Source organism: Triticum urartu, chromosome 4 (genome assembly GCF_003073215.2).
Source record: "Triticum urartu cultivar G1812 chromosome 4, Tu2.1, whole genome shotgun sequence".
In the NCBI taxonomy this organism is placed as follows: Eukaryota; Viridiplantae; Streptophyta; class Magnoliopsida; order Poales; family Poaceae; genus Triticum; species Triticum urartu.
Genome location: NC_053025.1, coordinates 8,357,507 through 8,369,544, shown reverse-complemented (window position 1 = coordinate 8,369,544; position 12,038 = coordinate 8,357,507). Strand labels below are relative to the sequence as shown.

General features: G+C 47.3%; 1 protein-coding gene across 1 annotated transcript; it reads left to right on the top strand.

Annotated features, from left to right (window-relative positions):
• Positions 1-4,994: 4,994 nt before the first annotated feature.
• Positions 4,995-11,965, top strand: LOC125550201 (protein FAR1-RELATED SEQUENCE 5-like). The gene is made up of 3 exons (XM_048713143.1): positions 4,995-7,797; positions 10,748-10,874; positions 11,056-11,965. The coding sequence occupies exons 1-3, from the start codon at positions 5,212-5,214 to the stop codon at positions 11,571-11,573; spliced, it is 3,231 nt and encodes a 1,076-aa protein (XP_048569100.1). The 5' UTR covers positions 4,995-5,211; the 3' UTR covers positions 11,574-11,965.
• The last annotated feature ends 73 nt before the right edge of the window (positions 11,966-12,038 follow it).

Genomic DNA, 12,038 nt, shown 5'->3' with positions numbered 1-12,038 from the left:
TTGGGAGAGGAGGCCTCCGAAAGTGACCCGTTGTCCATCACCTTTGGATCCAGCGAGTTCCCCGAAGATGAGGATCGCTGGGGGCGGGCGTGAGCCGGGCTGCAGCGCATGATTCGACGCATTAAAACCACGAAATAAAGAAGTTGGATATATGTGTTCATAAGTGCTTTTGATTACTTATGATTTGGACAGGGGCTTCTCCCTGGGACGCCACTCAGAGCTGATGTTTGTATCCAACGCGGAGTTGTCCTCGAGGGGGACCCTCCCCTTCTTGGGCGCCTCTGCCTCCAGATCTGTGGAGGCCAGCCATTTCTTCCTTCTCCCTTGGGGGGAAAGTTGCTTTCCTCCTCTTCCTCGTCGTCTTCGGCAGTGGGGGAGGAATGGGTTTCAGCGTCTTCAGACGTCACGTCCGAAGTGCCTTTGCGGCGGAGGCCACTTCGGGTCTCCTTGGCCTTCTTCTTGCCCTTCTTCTCCGGCACCTGGTAAGGCGCCGGAACCAGCATCTTCGTTAGAAGTGGGATTGCTGGGTTTTCGGGCAGCGGAGACGGACACTGGATCCGCTCCACCTTCTTTGTCCAGACCTGGAAAGATAGATAGGGAAGCTTAGACATCTTCCTTGAATATACAGGTGAAGGATACATCTCAAAATACAGAAATTTACCGGACTGGCGGGATGGTCCAGGTTGTACCCACGGTCCTCGGTCGTCTTCGGCCACGTTTCATTGGCCTTAAAAAGCTCCAGATGTCTTCGTGAGTAGCGCCAAGAACTGTTGAAGGGTCTGGTGCTTGGCCGGATCGAACTCCCATAAATTGCAAGTCCGCCTCTGGCAAGGAAGTATCCGGCGAAAAAGCATCACCTGGATCACATTGACGAGCTTGATGTTCTTGTCCACCATGCTCTTGATGCGCATTTGCAGCACAACCAGCTCGTCCGACGATGCCCAGTCTAGGCCCTTCTCTTGCCAGGAGGTAAGCCGCATTGGGGCCCCAGATTTGAATTCGGGAGTCGCGGCCGAGGTGGTGTCGCGGGGCTCTGTGACATAGAACCACTGCTTCTGCCACCCCTTGATGGTCTCCACAAAGGTACCTTTGGGCGTTGGACATCTTGCTCACCATTGCGCCTCCGCACTCTGCTGTTGACCGCCCACCACCTTCGGCTTCACGTTGAAGGTCTTCAGCCACAGGCTGAAGTGAGATGGGATGCGGAGGAAGGCCTCACACACGACAATGAATACCGAGATGTTGACGAAAGAATTTGGGGCCAGATCATGGAAATCTAGCCCGTAGTAAAACATGAGTCCGTGGATGAATGGGTGGAGAGGAAATCCCAGCCCACGGACGAAGTGGGGGATGAGTACCACCCTCTCATGAGGTTCTGGGGTGGGGACGATCTGCCCCTTGGGCGGAAGCCGGTGGGTGATTTTCGGGGCCAAGTACCCCGCCTCCCAGAGCTTCGTAATGTCCTTCTCCGTGACAGAGGAGGCCATCCACTTGCCCTGCGCTTCGGATCTAGACATGGCTGGAGTGCTTTTTTGAGGCGGAAAAGATGTGAGCTTGGACGCTGGAGCTTGAGAATGGATGGGCGGAGAGAAGGAAGGCGTGGGTGAAAGAGGTGAATCCTTATCTCTTAATAAAAGCAGCGAATATCAAGCACCTCCCCACTCGCCTTAAAACTCGCCTATTCCCCAAGGGTCGTGCAGGCGGCGCGGTTGGACTACCCACGCCCGTATTGATGAGAATCCTGCAATAAGGGGACACGATCTCTGCTTTGACAATATGTGCCAATGAAAACCGCATCTCGAAATGTGGAATGGGAGGCTAAAAACGGTTTGAAATAATGACCGGGCGGAGACGTGGCGTCTCACTACAAAAATGTCAGTAGATGGGACTTGTTAAAAATTATACTCTTTATGGAGCCTGTTTTGCAGAGCCGGACACGTTCTCTGTGTTCGAGGACTACTTTGAAATATTTGGAGGAGGAACCCGCCTTGCAATGCCGAAGACAATCTGCATGCCGGACACCTCGTCATTGAAGCCTGGTTCAGGGGCTACCGAGGGAGTCCTGGATTATGGGGTCCTCGGGCGTCCGGCCTGTGTGACATGGGCCGGACTGTTGGGCCATGAAGATACAAGATTGAAGACTTTCTCCCATGTCCGGATGGGACTCTCCTTTGCGTGGAAGGCAAGCTAGGCGTCCGGATGTATTATTTCCTTTCTCTGTAACCGACTTTGTATAACCCTAGGCCCCTCTGGTGTCTATATAAACTGGAGGGTTTAGTCTGTAGAGAACAATCACAATCATACAGACTAGACTTCTAGGGTTTAGCCACAACGATCTCGTGGTAGATCAACTCTTGTAATCCTCATACTCATCAAGATCAATCAAGCAAGACGTAGGGTATTACCTCCATCAAGAGGGCCCGAACCTGGGTAAAATATCATGTCCCCTGTCTCCTGTTACCATCGACCTTAGACGCACAGCTCGGGACCCCCTATCCGAGATCCGCCGGTTTTGACACCGACAGGGGGTGCCTCTAAACACACATCAATTGTTCCAAGCCGTGTGCGGCGCCTCCCTCCATAGTTTGCTCCTCCGATCATATTCACGTAGTGCTTAGGCGAAGCCCTACGCGGATCACTTCGCCATCACTGTCACCACGCCGTCGTGTGACAGAACTCTCCCTCGACACTTTGCTGGATCAAGAGTTCGAGGGACGTCATCGAGCTGAACGTGTGCAGAACTTGGAGGTGTCGTACATTCGGTGTTTGATCGGTTGAATCGAGAAGACGTTCGACTACATCAACCGTGTTAAGCTAACACTTCCACTTTCTGTCAACGAGGGTACGTGGACACACTCTCCCTCTCTCATTGCTATGCATCTTCTAGATAGATCTTGCGTGATCGTAGGATTTTTTTTTTGAAATTTCATGCTATGTTCCCCAACACTATATGTTCTAAGATTGATGTTGCTATGTCTAATGCTTTTCACTAGGGCCCGAGTGCCATGATTTCAGATATGAACCGTTTATATTTTCACAAATATATTTGTGTTCTTGATCCTACCATGCAAGTTATATGCACCTGTTACGTGTTATGATCTGCATACCCCCAAGGTGATAATAATTGGGATTCTTTCCGGTGATTACCGTAATTTGAGGAGTTCATGTATTCACTATGTGTTAATGCTTTGTTTCGGTTCTCTATTAAAAGGAGGCCTTAATATCCGTTAGTTTCCTTATGGACCCCACTGCCACAGGAGGGTAGGACAAAAGATGTCATGCAAGTTCTTTTTCATAAGCACGCATGACTATTTACGGAATACATGCCTACATTATATTGATGAATTGGAGCTAGTTCTGTGTCGCCCTAGGTTATGACTGTTATATGATGAATATTATCCAACGTTATCATCGATCCAATGCCTATGAGCTTTTCACATATTGTTCTTACTAAGTTACTACTGTTGCTGGCGCTACTGTTACGATCGCTACAAAACTACTACTGTTACTGTTATTGTTGTTGTTACTATTGCTGCTATCACTATCAAATTACCATATTACTGTGCTACTGATCGCTCTACTGCAAATATTCGGTTTCCAGGTATGGTTGAATTGACAAATCAACTCCTCATACTTACAAATATTCTTTGGCTCCCCTTCTGTCGAATCAATAAATTTGGGTTGAATACTCTACCCTCATAAACTGTTGCGATCCCCTATACTTGTGGGTTATCAGGACCGACCCAACCCGATTTGGTGAGCCACCTTAGATGACTAAAAGTGTTCGGGCTATCTAGTCCAAACATTTGAGGCCGATTTGATGAGCCCACTTGAGATGCCCTAATGTCTTTTGAAGTCAGCACATGACTATGGAACTCTCTTTTAGAAGTGAGCATTTGAAATGAGAGTCTGGAGCTTCTTTCGCAACTCTCGGAAATTTATTTATAGTGGTAAAAAAAATCTAGAGTGGCTCTAGTTCGCCATCATAGCTCTCCGTCAAATTCGGAGTTGTGCTGTCCCCATCGTGGGTGGATGAGTTCGGGCACATATCTTCATGTGTCTTCGTCAGAGTCGTCTGCTTGGAGATTAGAGATGACGATGACTCCTGTTTAGGGAGAGGTGATGACGATGACGCCTGTGCGCTTACTCGATGAGGCCGTCTTGGGAAAGATGCGTGTGTGGTGCCCTGTGTGTACCACTCAGTGGGTTGCCACGTATTTTGCCCAGTTTATCGTTAATTAAACTGACAATTCTCCTCTACTTAATCAACGGACTAGGCAAATCTTTCAGCAAATATGCCACGCCGACGGTTGTCCGGAACTGCTCTATCAAGTCTTACCCTCACATTCTTACGTCCTTTCTGCTTACTATCATAAGTAAATGGTGAGGAAAAAAAGCAAGATCCATAAGTTCACAATACCTTGAAAGTACCCCGAAAGGCAAGCATCTGATTCTCATTTTGTGGCATAGCTGAGAAATGCCCGAACGACCACATGCCTTGTTAAAATCCCCATGACACGCCACAGAAGATCAAACAACTGTTTCAGACCCTGCATCGGTGCCCGCCTATCGTGTCGGTTTTCTGTACCGTCGACACATGACAACCGAATCCTTTTGCCTCCTCCAATAAAAGTCTGTTTGGAAAAGCAGCAAGGCTCAGCGTGTCTTGCAAAAGGGAAAGAACATAGTCAAGGAGAATAGCACATCACTATTTCTGTCTGTTTTGCCTGTTTTACAAAAAGGGGAGAAAAAAGGAGAGGCGCCGCACTATTTTGGGGCTTTTTGACCATCGGATGATCCCTCCATCCATCCATCCCCACACAGCAGCAGCAGCTCAGTTGCACGTCAAAGTACAGGGAATCGCGGCGGGCCACGCACGGGACGAACCCCACACAGCCCGAGCGGACTGTGAGGACGGGTCAGGAACAAACCCTAGCCAGCCGGACCCTCCCCCCGCCCCGGTCAAACCCCAGACCGCCCCAGCCGGTCACTCCCGTCCCCTCTTCTTCCCCCACACCCCCTCCCCCCCACTCGCACCTCGCCGGACCTCCGCCGCCGCCGCCCCCCTCCCCTTCCACCTTCCCCTCCACCTCCCCCGACTCGCCACGCCGTATGCGGCTCGATCGCCCCCGCCCGCGCCTCCCCGCCCGCGAAAAGGGGGCGGCTTGATCTCGCCGCCGCGGCCTCCGGGCACCCCCGGGCGGGCCGGCCATGGAGAGGGTGGCGGCGGGGAGCAGCGAGCAGGGGACGCCCGACAGCGAAATGGGCGACGGGGACAACGACAGCGTCGGCTACGGCACGGAGATGGAGCTCGACGCCTCGGCCCCCGCCCCCGCGTCCGCCTACCCGGCGCGCCCCAGCGTGCACGACGGGGTGGACCCGTTCGAGGGCATGGAGTTCGACGACGAGGAGGACGCGTGGACCTTCTACAACCTCTACGCGCACCGCGTCGGGTTCAGCACCCGGATCAGCGTGATGCACCGCTCCCGCCGCGACGGCTCCATCATGTCGCGCCAGTTCGTGTGCGCCAAGGAGGGCTTCCGCACCTACCGCGGCAAGCACGAGCAGGCCGCCGCCCTCGCCTCCAGCCCCGGCGCCCCCGCCGGCGCCGACGACGGCGGCCGGGGCGCCCGCCGCACCCGCGCCGTCACCAGGGTCGGCTGCAAGGCCATGATCCGGGTCAAGAAGCAGGACGGCGGCAAGTGGGCCATCACCAAGCTCGAGACCGCGCACAACCACCCCCTCGTCCCGCAGAACCAGGCGCACTGCCTGCGCCCGCACAAGCCGCTCTCCGAGTGCGGCAAGCAGCGCTCCTCCTCCTCCTACGGGGTCCGCCGGAATGGAGGTATGTTCCTCGCCATTGAGCCTGCGCCGCCACCACCGCCCCCCACACCGCCTGTTCCTCAGACCGGCATCATCCCTCAACCAGCAGTGGTTCCCCATTACATCGGGGACGGCATCGGAAATGCCACTAGAGTGATCCTGGATTATGTCAAGCGCATGCAAGCTGAGGACCCGGCCTTCTTCTACGCAATGCAGTTCGTCGAGGGCCATCCGGTGGGGAATGTCTTCTGGTCCGATGCCAGAGCGAGGACGGCGTACAAGGACTTTGGGGACGCCGTTTTCTTGGACGACCACTGCAAAAGAAGCAAGTATGAGCTCCCTCTCGTCACATTCACCGGAGTCAATCACCATTGCCAGCCAGTCCTATTTGGGTGTGCAGTCGTCAGGGATAACTCTGAGGCGTCGTTTGCTTGGCTCTTTGAAACACTTCTCTTGGCAATGTCTGGTCAGCACCCTGTCTCTCTCACCACAGAGTATGATGGCGCCATACAATCAGCTGTCCACAAGGTTCTTCCTCACACCAGGCACCGATTCTGCAGGTGGCACATCTTGAATGAAGCCCAGTGTAAGCTATCAGATTTCTTAAATGCATTCCCGTCCCTTTATGATGATCTTGTCAACTGCATCAACATGTCTGACACAATTGATGAGTTCGAAGCAAATTGGGAGGCATTGATTTCCAAGGTTGGGTCTGGGCATAACGAGTGGCTTGATTCAATGTACAATTGCCGGCAGCAGTGGGTCCCGGTATACTTGAGGGATACGTTCTTTGGAGACGAGCCATCAAGGCAGGGGTGTATGAGCAGGAGCTCGTTTTTTGAGTCTCACATCACTGCTAAAACCAATTCACAGTCGTTCATTCAGCACTACGAAAAAGCTCTCGACAGTTGTTATGAGAGGGAGGTGAAGGAAGAGTTCGAAACAAAGTATTCGCTTCCAGATATCAAGACACCATCTCCTATTGAGAAGCAAGGAGCAGACTTGTACACAAGGACACTGTTTTTGAGGTTCCAACAGGAATTGATTGGTGCCTCTGTTTCTACTCTGGAAGTGGCAGAGCAGGATGGTAAGGCTTGCACGTATAAAGTGACCACATCTCAAGGAAGTGAGAAGCCTCGTATGGTTCAATTCAATTCTTCTGAGTGTTCTGCAAAATGTACCTGTCAGATGTTCGAATGTCTTGGTATTGTCTGTAGGCATATTCTTACTGTCTTTGGTGCACAAGGTGTATCTGCGCTTCCTTCTCAGTACATCATGAAAAGATGGACCAAAAATGCCACAGATAGAAGCTCGGACAAGAAACCTGATGAAGTTATTAGAGTTAAAGAGCTCAAGGAGGAGCAAAGAAGTACTGTCGAGGATGGCGAGCAATCTCAGACATGGCGCTACAACAGTTTGTGTCGTGAAGCACTTAGGTATGCTGAAGAAGGAGCATCATCTGCAGAGGTTTATATTGTGGCGATGCAGGCTCTTCAAGAGGCTGCTAACAAAGTCAATATGGCCAAGAGAGGGATTGGACAAGTAGCAGCACCATTGGCAGTGATGCCAATTACAGCGCAGCTGCCAGAATGTTCTGGAAAAATCCAGGATAGTTTTGGTCAGCAAAAGAAGAGAAAAAGGAATTCAAACAACTCAAGAGAGAACTCCACACCGAATCAGTTTATGCATATGCAGCAACCTAGTAATTACCTCTTTGTTGGTCCCAGTACATCAGGTGGTTCACAAGGGCCTAGTCAGCTAGTTGCTGCAATTCCTGTTTCTTCCTGTGCACAACATGGGGAAACATCGGGTGCACATAACTCAACCGATGGCAACATGGCAACTGCTTCTGTAGCTGTTGACAAGTTTCATGGATTCTCAGACCGAGATGCATCAACAACAGCACCTTCTTCAGGAAATGTTGTGCAAGCAGGAGAAACTAAATCTTCAGGGGTTGCTTCACAAATTAACGAGGTCATTAACTATACTGACTACCAAAAGTTTCATATTCATATCTTCCTGCACTATCCTTTAATTGTTCATTGTGTGCTCCATTGAGTGAGGTGGTGCCCACTTTGTTTGTTGGTTATTTGGTCTAAAAAGGGCAGGTCATTGGTAGATGAACAAATTTAATTGGTTATGGTAGTGATGTTGTGCATTTTCTTCATATGTGTACATGTGTCTAAATCATCAGTTATAAAATATGGAAGGAATAGTACAAATAGTGATCTAAACACTCTTATATTAGTTTGCAGAGGGAGTATAATGTATGCAACGAAACTTGCAAAACTTCTCCACTTGATTGTGAACATCGTATAGGAAGTTTAAAGAATAGATGCTTGATGAACTATAAGAGAATGAGGCAAACAACAATTGTTGTCTATCTATTTGCTTGGAGGCCTTTTTTCTATCATTAAGAATGTTCTTTTCAGATTACCCTTCTTGTTTTCTGATAGTTGTGATCAATCAACTTGAATTTTTTGAAAGACCAGCAAGAAGCAGATCATAGCGAGCAATACTATTTTCCTGTTTCTCAACCTCCACCTCCACCTCCACCTCCTGTTTCTGCTATATTTTTTTTCTGAGTTCTGAATGAACACTAAGTTACCGTTCTTTTGTCTATCTCATCTGAGCATGCTGCATGATTTATGATAATTCGTGTTGCTGTTCTGTTTATCTTTTTTCTTTCATGTCCTACATAACACCATATATGCTACTCCCTCCGTCCCATAATATAAGAGCGTTTTTTACACTATTTTCTACCCTCTTCTAAACTTGCCGCTTGACTGGATATTAGGAATTTTGGCAATAATCATACAGTGTTTTTTTTAATTTACATGTATGTACATAAACATATGTTCTTGTGGGGTGAAGTTGGGGTGAAGTTCAATTATTATCCATTCTTCATCTGGCTCATAAACATATAATCTTTACTATAAATTTTCCTGCATTGTTTCCTCAGCTGGCTAGTGTAGGTGCTTTGAAAGAGTCAATACAAAATTTTGTACTTCACATGTATAATTAAAGAAGATAACCACATCATTAATTTCATGCTATCACTGCATTAGGAAATACAAATAAGTAAAATAAATATTGCTAGTTTGATTTGAGTATGGCATGATTCAAAATCTGCTTAACTGCTTTGGTTGTACTTGAGTGCTGTCCACAGGAAGAAACACCTACCTAATTTCCTTCCATTGTTCAGCACTTCAGTAGGCAGCTAAAGAAAAATGAAGTGATTATGTTCAGTTGCAAAGCAGTGTTGAAATATTCATTACAGTTTACTTTTGTATACAAATACAATTGCTGGTTTTGTTGCTCCTGTAAGGCTATCTGATCAGGACTGCTTATAGGATGAGCTGGTTTCAGTATTATTAGCTTCCTGCTTAATTATTTGAATAGAGGCCTGTCCATGTTCAGATTTATCTAGAATGATGATCTTATGTTCTCACTTGTTGGCCAACATTTCATAATGGTGTGAAATAAGGATATGCGCTGATGTGGCATGGATAAATAGCACGATTGATTGTGGGGGAGAACCAATAATTTAGATCACTTAGTACACGTTTAGTGTGCTAATGTGTAATTAAGCTTCTAAATAGTGGATATCCAGTTCATATCAGACTGGGTTTGGCAAGGGTCTGGAATACTGAGCGATATCAGTTGTACTGGGGAAACACTGTTCACTTTTAATTATTCATGTACATGCCATTCCTTTCTACAATAAATACAATGCAGAATACTCATCATTGAACAAGCATGTAATTATAAGTTTCTGATAGTTCTGCTTCAGAAGCAAAATACTAGTTAATTACTGAATGGCATAAGAAATCATTAGACATATACGGTGTACCTTCTGTTATAGTAATAGAAGGAACTGCATTGTGTATGTATCTTTACACAAATCTGCATTAGTTCCATTTCTTTGTGATACATTAATTTGATAAATAATTAGACACACATGTTTAATTCTATATCATCTACATGTGGGGTTGTACTGGCTAGTGGCCACAATATCAACCATTGGGCTATATGGCCAATATGTGTGGGGGTACAGTTACTTGTATATTGAATTGGTATCAGCAGGCTACCAGTACCAAAATATCGACCGCTATTTAGAAGCTTGGAAGTAATTCCCTTTTGTTTTGTAATGCTGTAAGCCTGTTATTTCTCGAAGGTGCTCTGACTGAATCGTTAACAAGGCACTGACAAATTCAAGGAATGTTTGTTCTGTATCAAAGCTAGTTGAAGTTAGCCAAGTGTTTGACTCATAGCCACAGTAGTATTTAGGAAATAGATCTTATGTGGTTAGCCTAAGAACCATAACCAAGAACGAAGATTCCAGTCATAATATTTTCAAATAGGCCTCTGTCAGAAATGCTGCTTGCTGCTTATCCCTTTGTATGTCTTAAAAGGGTGTTACCTACTTAGCTATAGTCTTGTTTTCTTGATATCTAATCTCCTATTGTGTTGTCCATTATGTCAACAGTTGTATGTGTGTATTTTGGTTGTGCCATGCAACAGCTGTTATATGTTTGGTCATCTCCTGTTGTGTACTAGGTTTTGGAGAGAGTAGGGGAGGTGCAAGATATAAGGACTATGCTGTTTCTTGCTTTCTTTGTTCATCATATAGGGTCCTCTTTATATAGAGGCTTAACAACCCAAAAGTGAGAAATCCTAGATCTTATCTCTAATTGGCTTAAGGTTGTGACTAGTTAGAGAGACAGCACTAGACTGTCTCATAAACATTAGCGTACCTATTAGTGTAGCATTGTAGCTCATGTGGTAGATCTTTTTAAACAGTGCCTATGCTTAGCTTTGATTTTCTTGCTAAATTACAGAGTGCTCTTCATTTCATTTATCTCGAACTCTTCAACTCTAGCTTCAAGGCTCTGACTGTAATAAATCTTGATGACATGTGCAGAGTCATGAACTGTCCCAAGCTAATGGAAACAAGGGAAGCAGCGTAAATTCTACTGCTTCACCACAGCTTGTGACCGTTCCAATTGGATTCTGCCTGCCCTCCATGGACAAGAACAAGATGTCTACTGGTATGTATGTATTGCCATGATTTTACGTTGCTATGAAAATCTATAAATTGTTCCAGACATCTGGCTGCAATTCTGTTTATATATACTATTATGTGCACAAGTTTCCTGAATAACCCTTGTCTCCTTTGCCGGTTGTTTTACTTAACACGGTCATTTTGATATGATTTTACTGCTGATGCAGCTGGGATGAATTCTACAAACTCCGGCGGCATGATGAATAATGGCAATGCATCATTTGATCTTCGCCAATGTCAATCTTCTGCCCAAGTGCCTGCCACACACTCAGAGGCAAAAACACTGGCAGAAAACACCGATTCACGGGCAACTACTGCTGACAACTCTTCTATAAGGGCTGCAGCCATCGCGGCGGGGGCGCGCATTGCATCTCCATCTGATGCAGCTTCAATCATAAAAGCAGCACAGTCGAAAGATGCCATCCACATCAGGCCTGGGGAAAGCCTTCCAAATCAGCTGAAACCATTAGCCCCCAGGCCACTCTCCTCACTAGCACCAGCTAGCGCACCCAGCTCGGCGCAGCATCTGCAGCAGCCTGGACAAAACAGCTTTGGCGATTCTACCGCAGCCAAGGAAGCGATTTTCGGCTCCACAGATGGCAGTGATGGCGATGAGTACGAAGACGAAGACACTGACGATGACGACGACGAGGGGCTAACCGGCGATGAAGGGGAGCAAGAGTGATCTTTCGGTTGTTGAGCTGTCTCTCCAGTCACTAACCTCTCCCCAGGCTTCCCCACAGCCCCTGCTGATATCTTGACAACATTTTTCACCAATGGAAATGGAGTCTCATAGAGCAATAGCTGTATACATACATGTTTATAGCCTGTATTTAATGTCCCAGCAGCCAGCCATCACCCCCCATGAGCCTAGGAGCCTTCTTTTTCTTTCTTATTAATCTAGAGATCGTTTTTTGCTTAACCTAATCAGACATGAAGCTTCCTTAAGCTTAATTTTCATTGGCTCTTGCTAGGGTTTGGTCAAGTTGTCAGCTCCAACATGTGGTAGCTATGAACTTATGATGATGTATGTAGTACAGCATGGCTGCATGAGTACTAGTACAGTTTGCTGGTGAACTGCTCCAGGAGCTGGGTTTTTTCTTCATCTTGGGAAGGGCCCTGTTTTTTTGAGTTGGAAAGGGACATGTTA

Bases quoted from the DNA above. Each gene is read 5' to 3' on its own strand.
- LOC125550201 (XM_048713143.1), top strand. From the start codon at position 5,212: ATGGAGAGGGTGGCGGCGGGGAGCAGCGAGCAGGGGACGCCCGACAGC. The intron at 7,798-10,747 runs GTCATTAACTAT...TGACATGTGCAG, and splicing joins TTGCTTCACAAATTAACGAG to AGTCATGAACTGTCCCAAGC. The intron at 10,875-11,055 runs GTATGTATGTAT...CTGCTGATGCAG, and splicing joins CAAGAACAAGATGTCTACTG to CTGGGATGAATTCTACAAAC.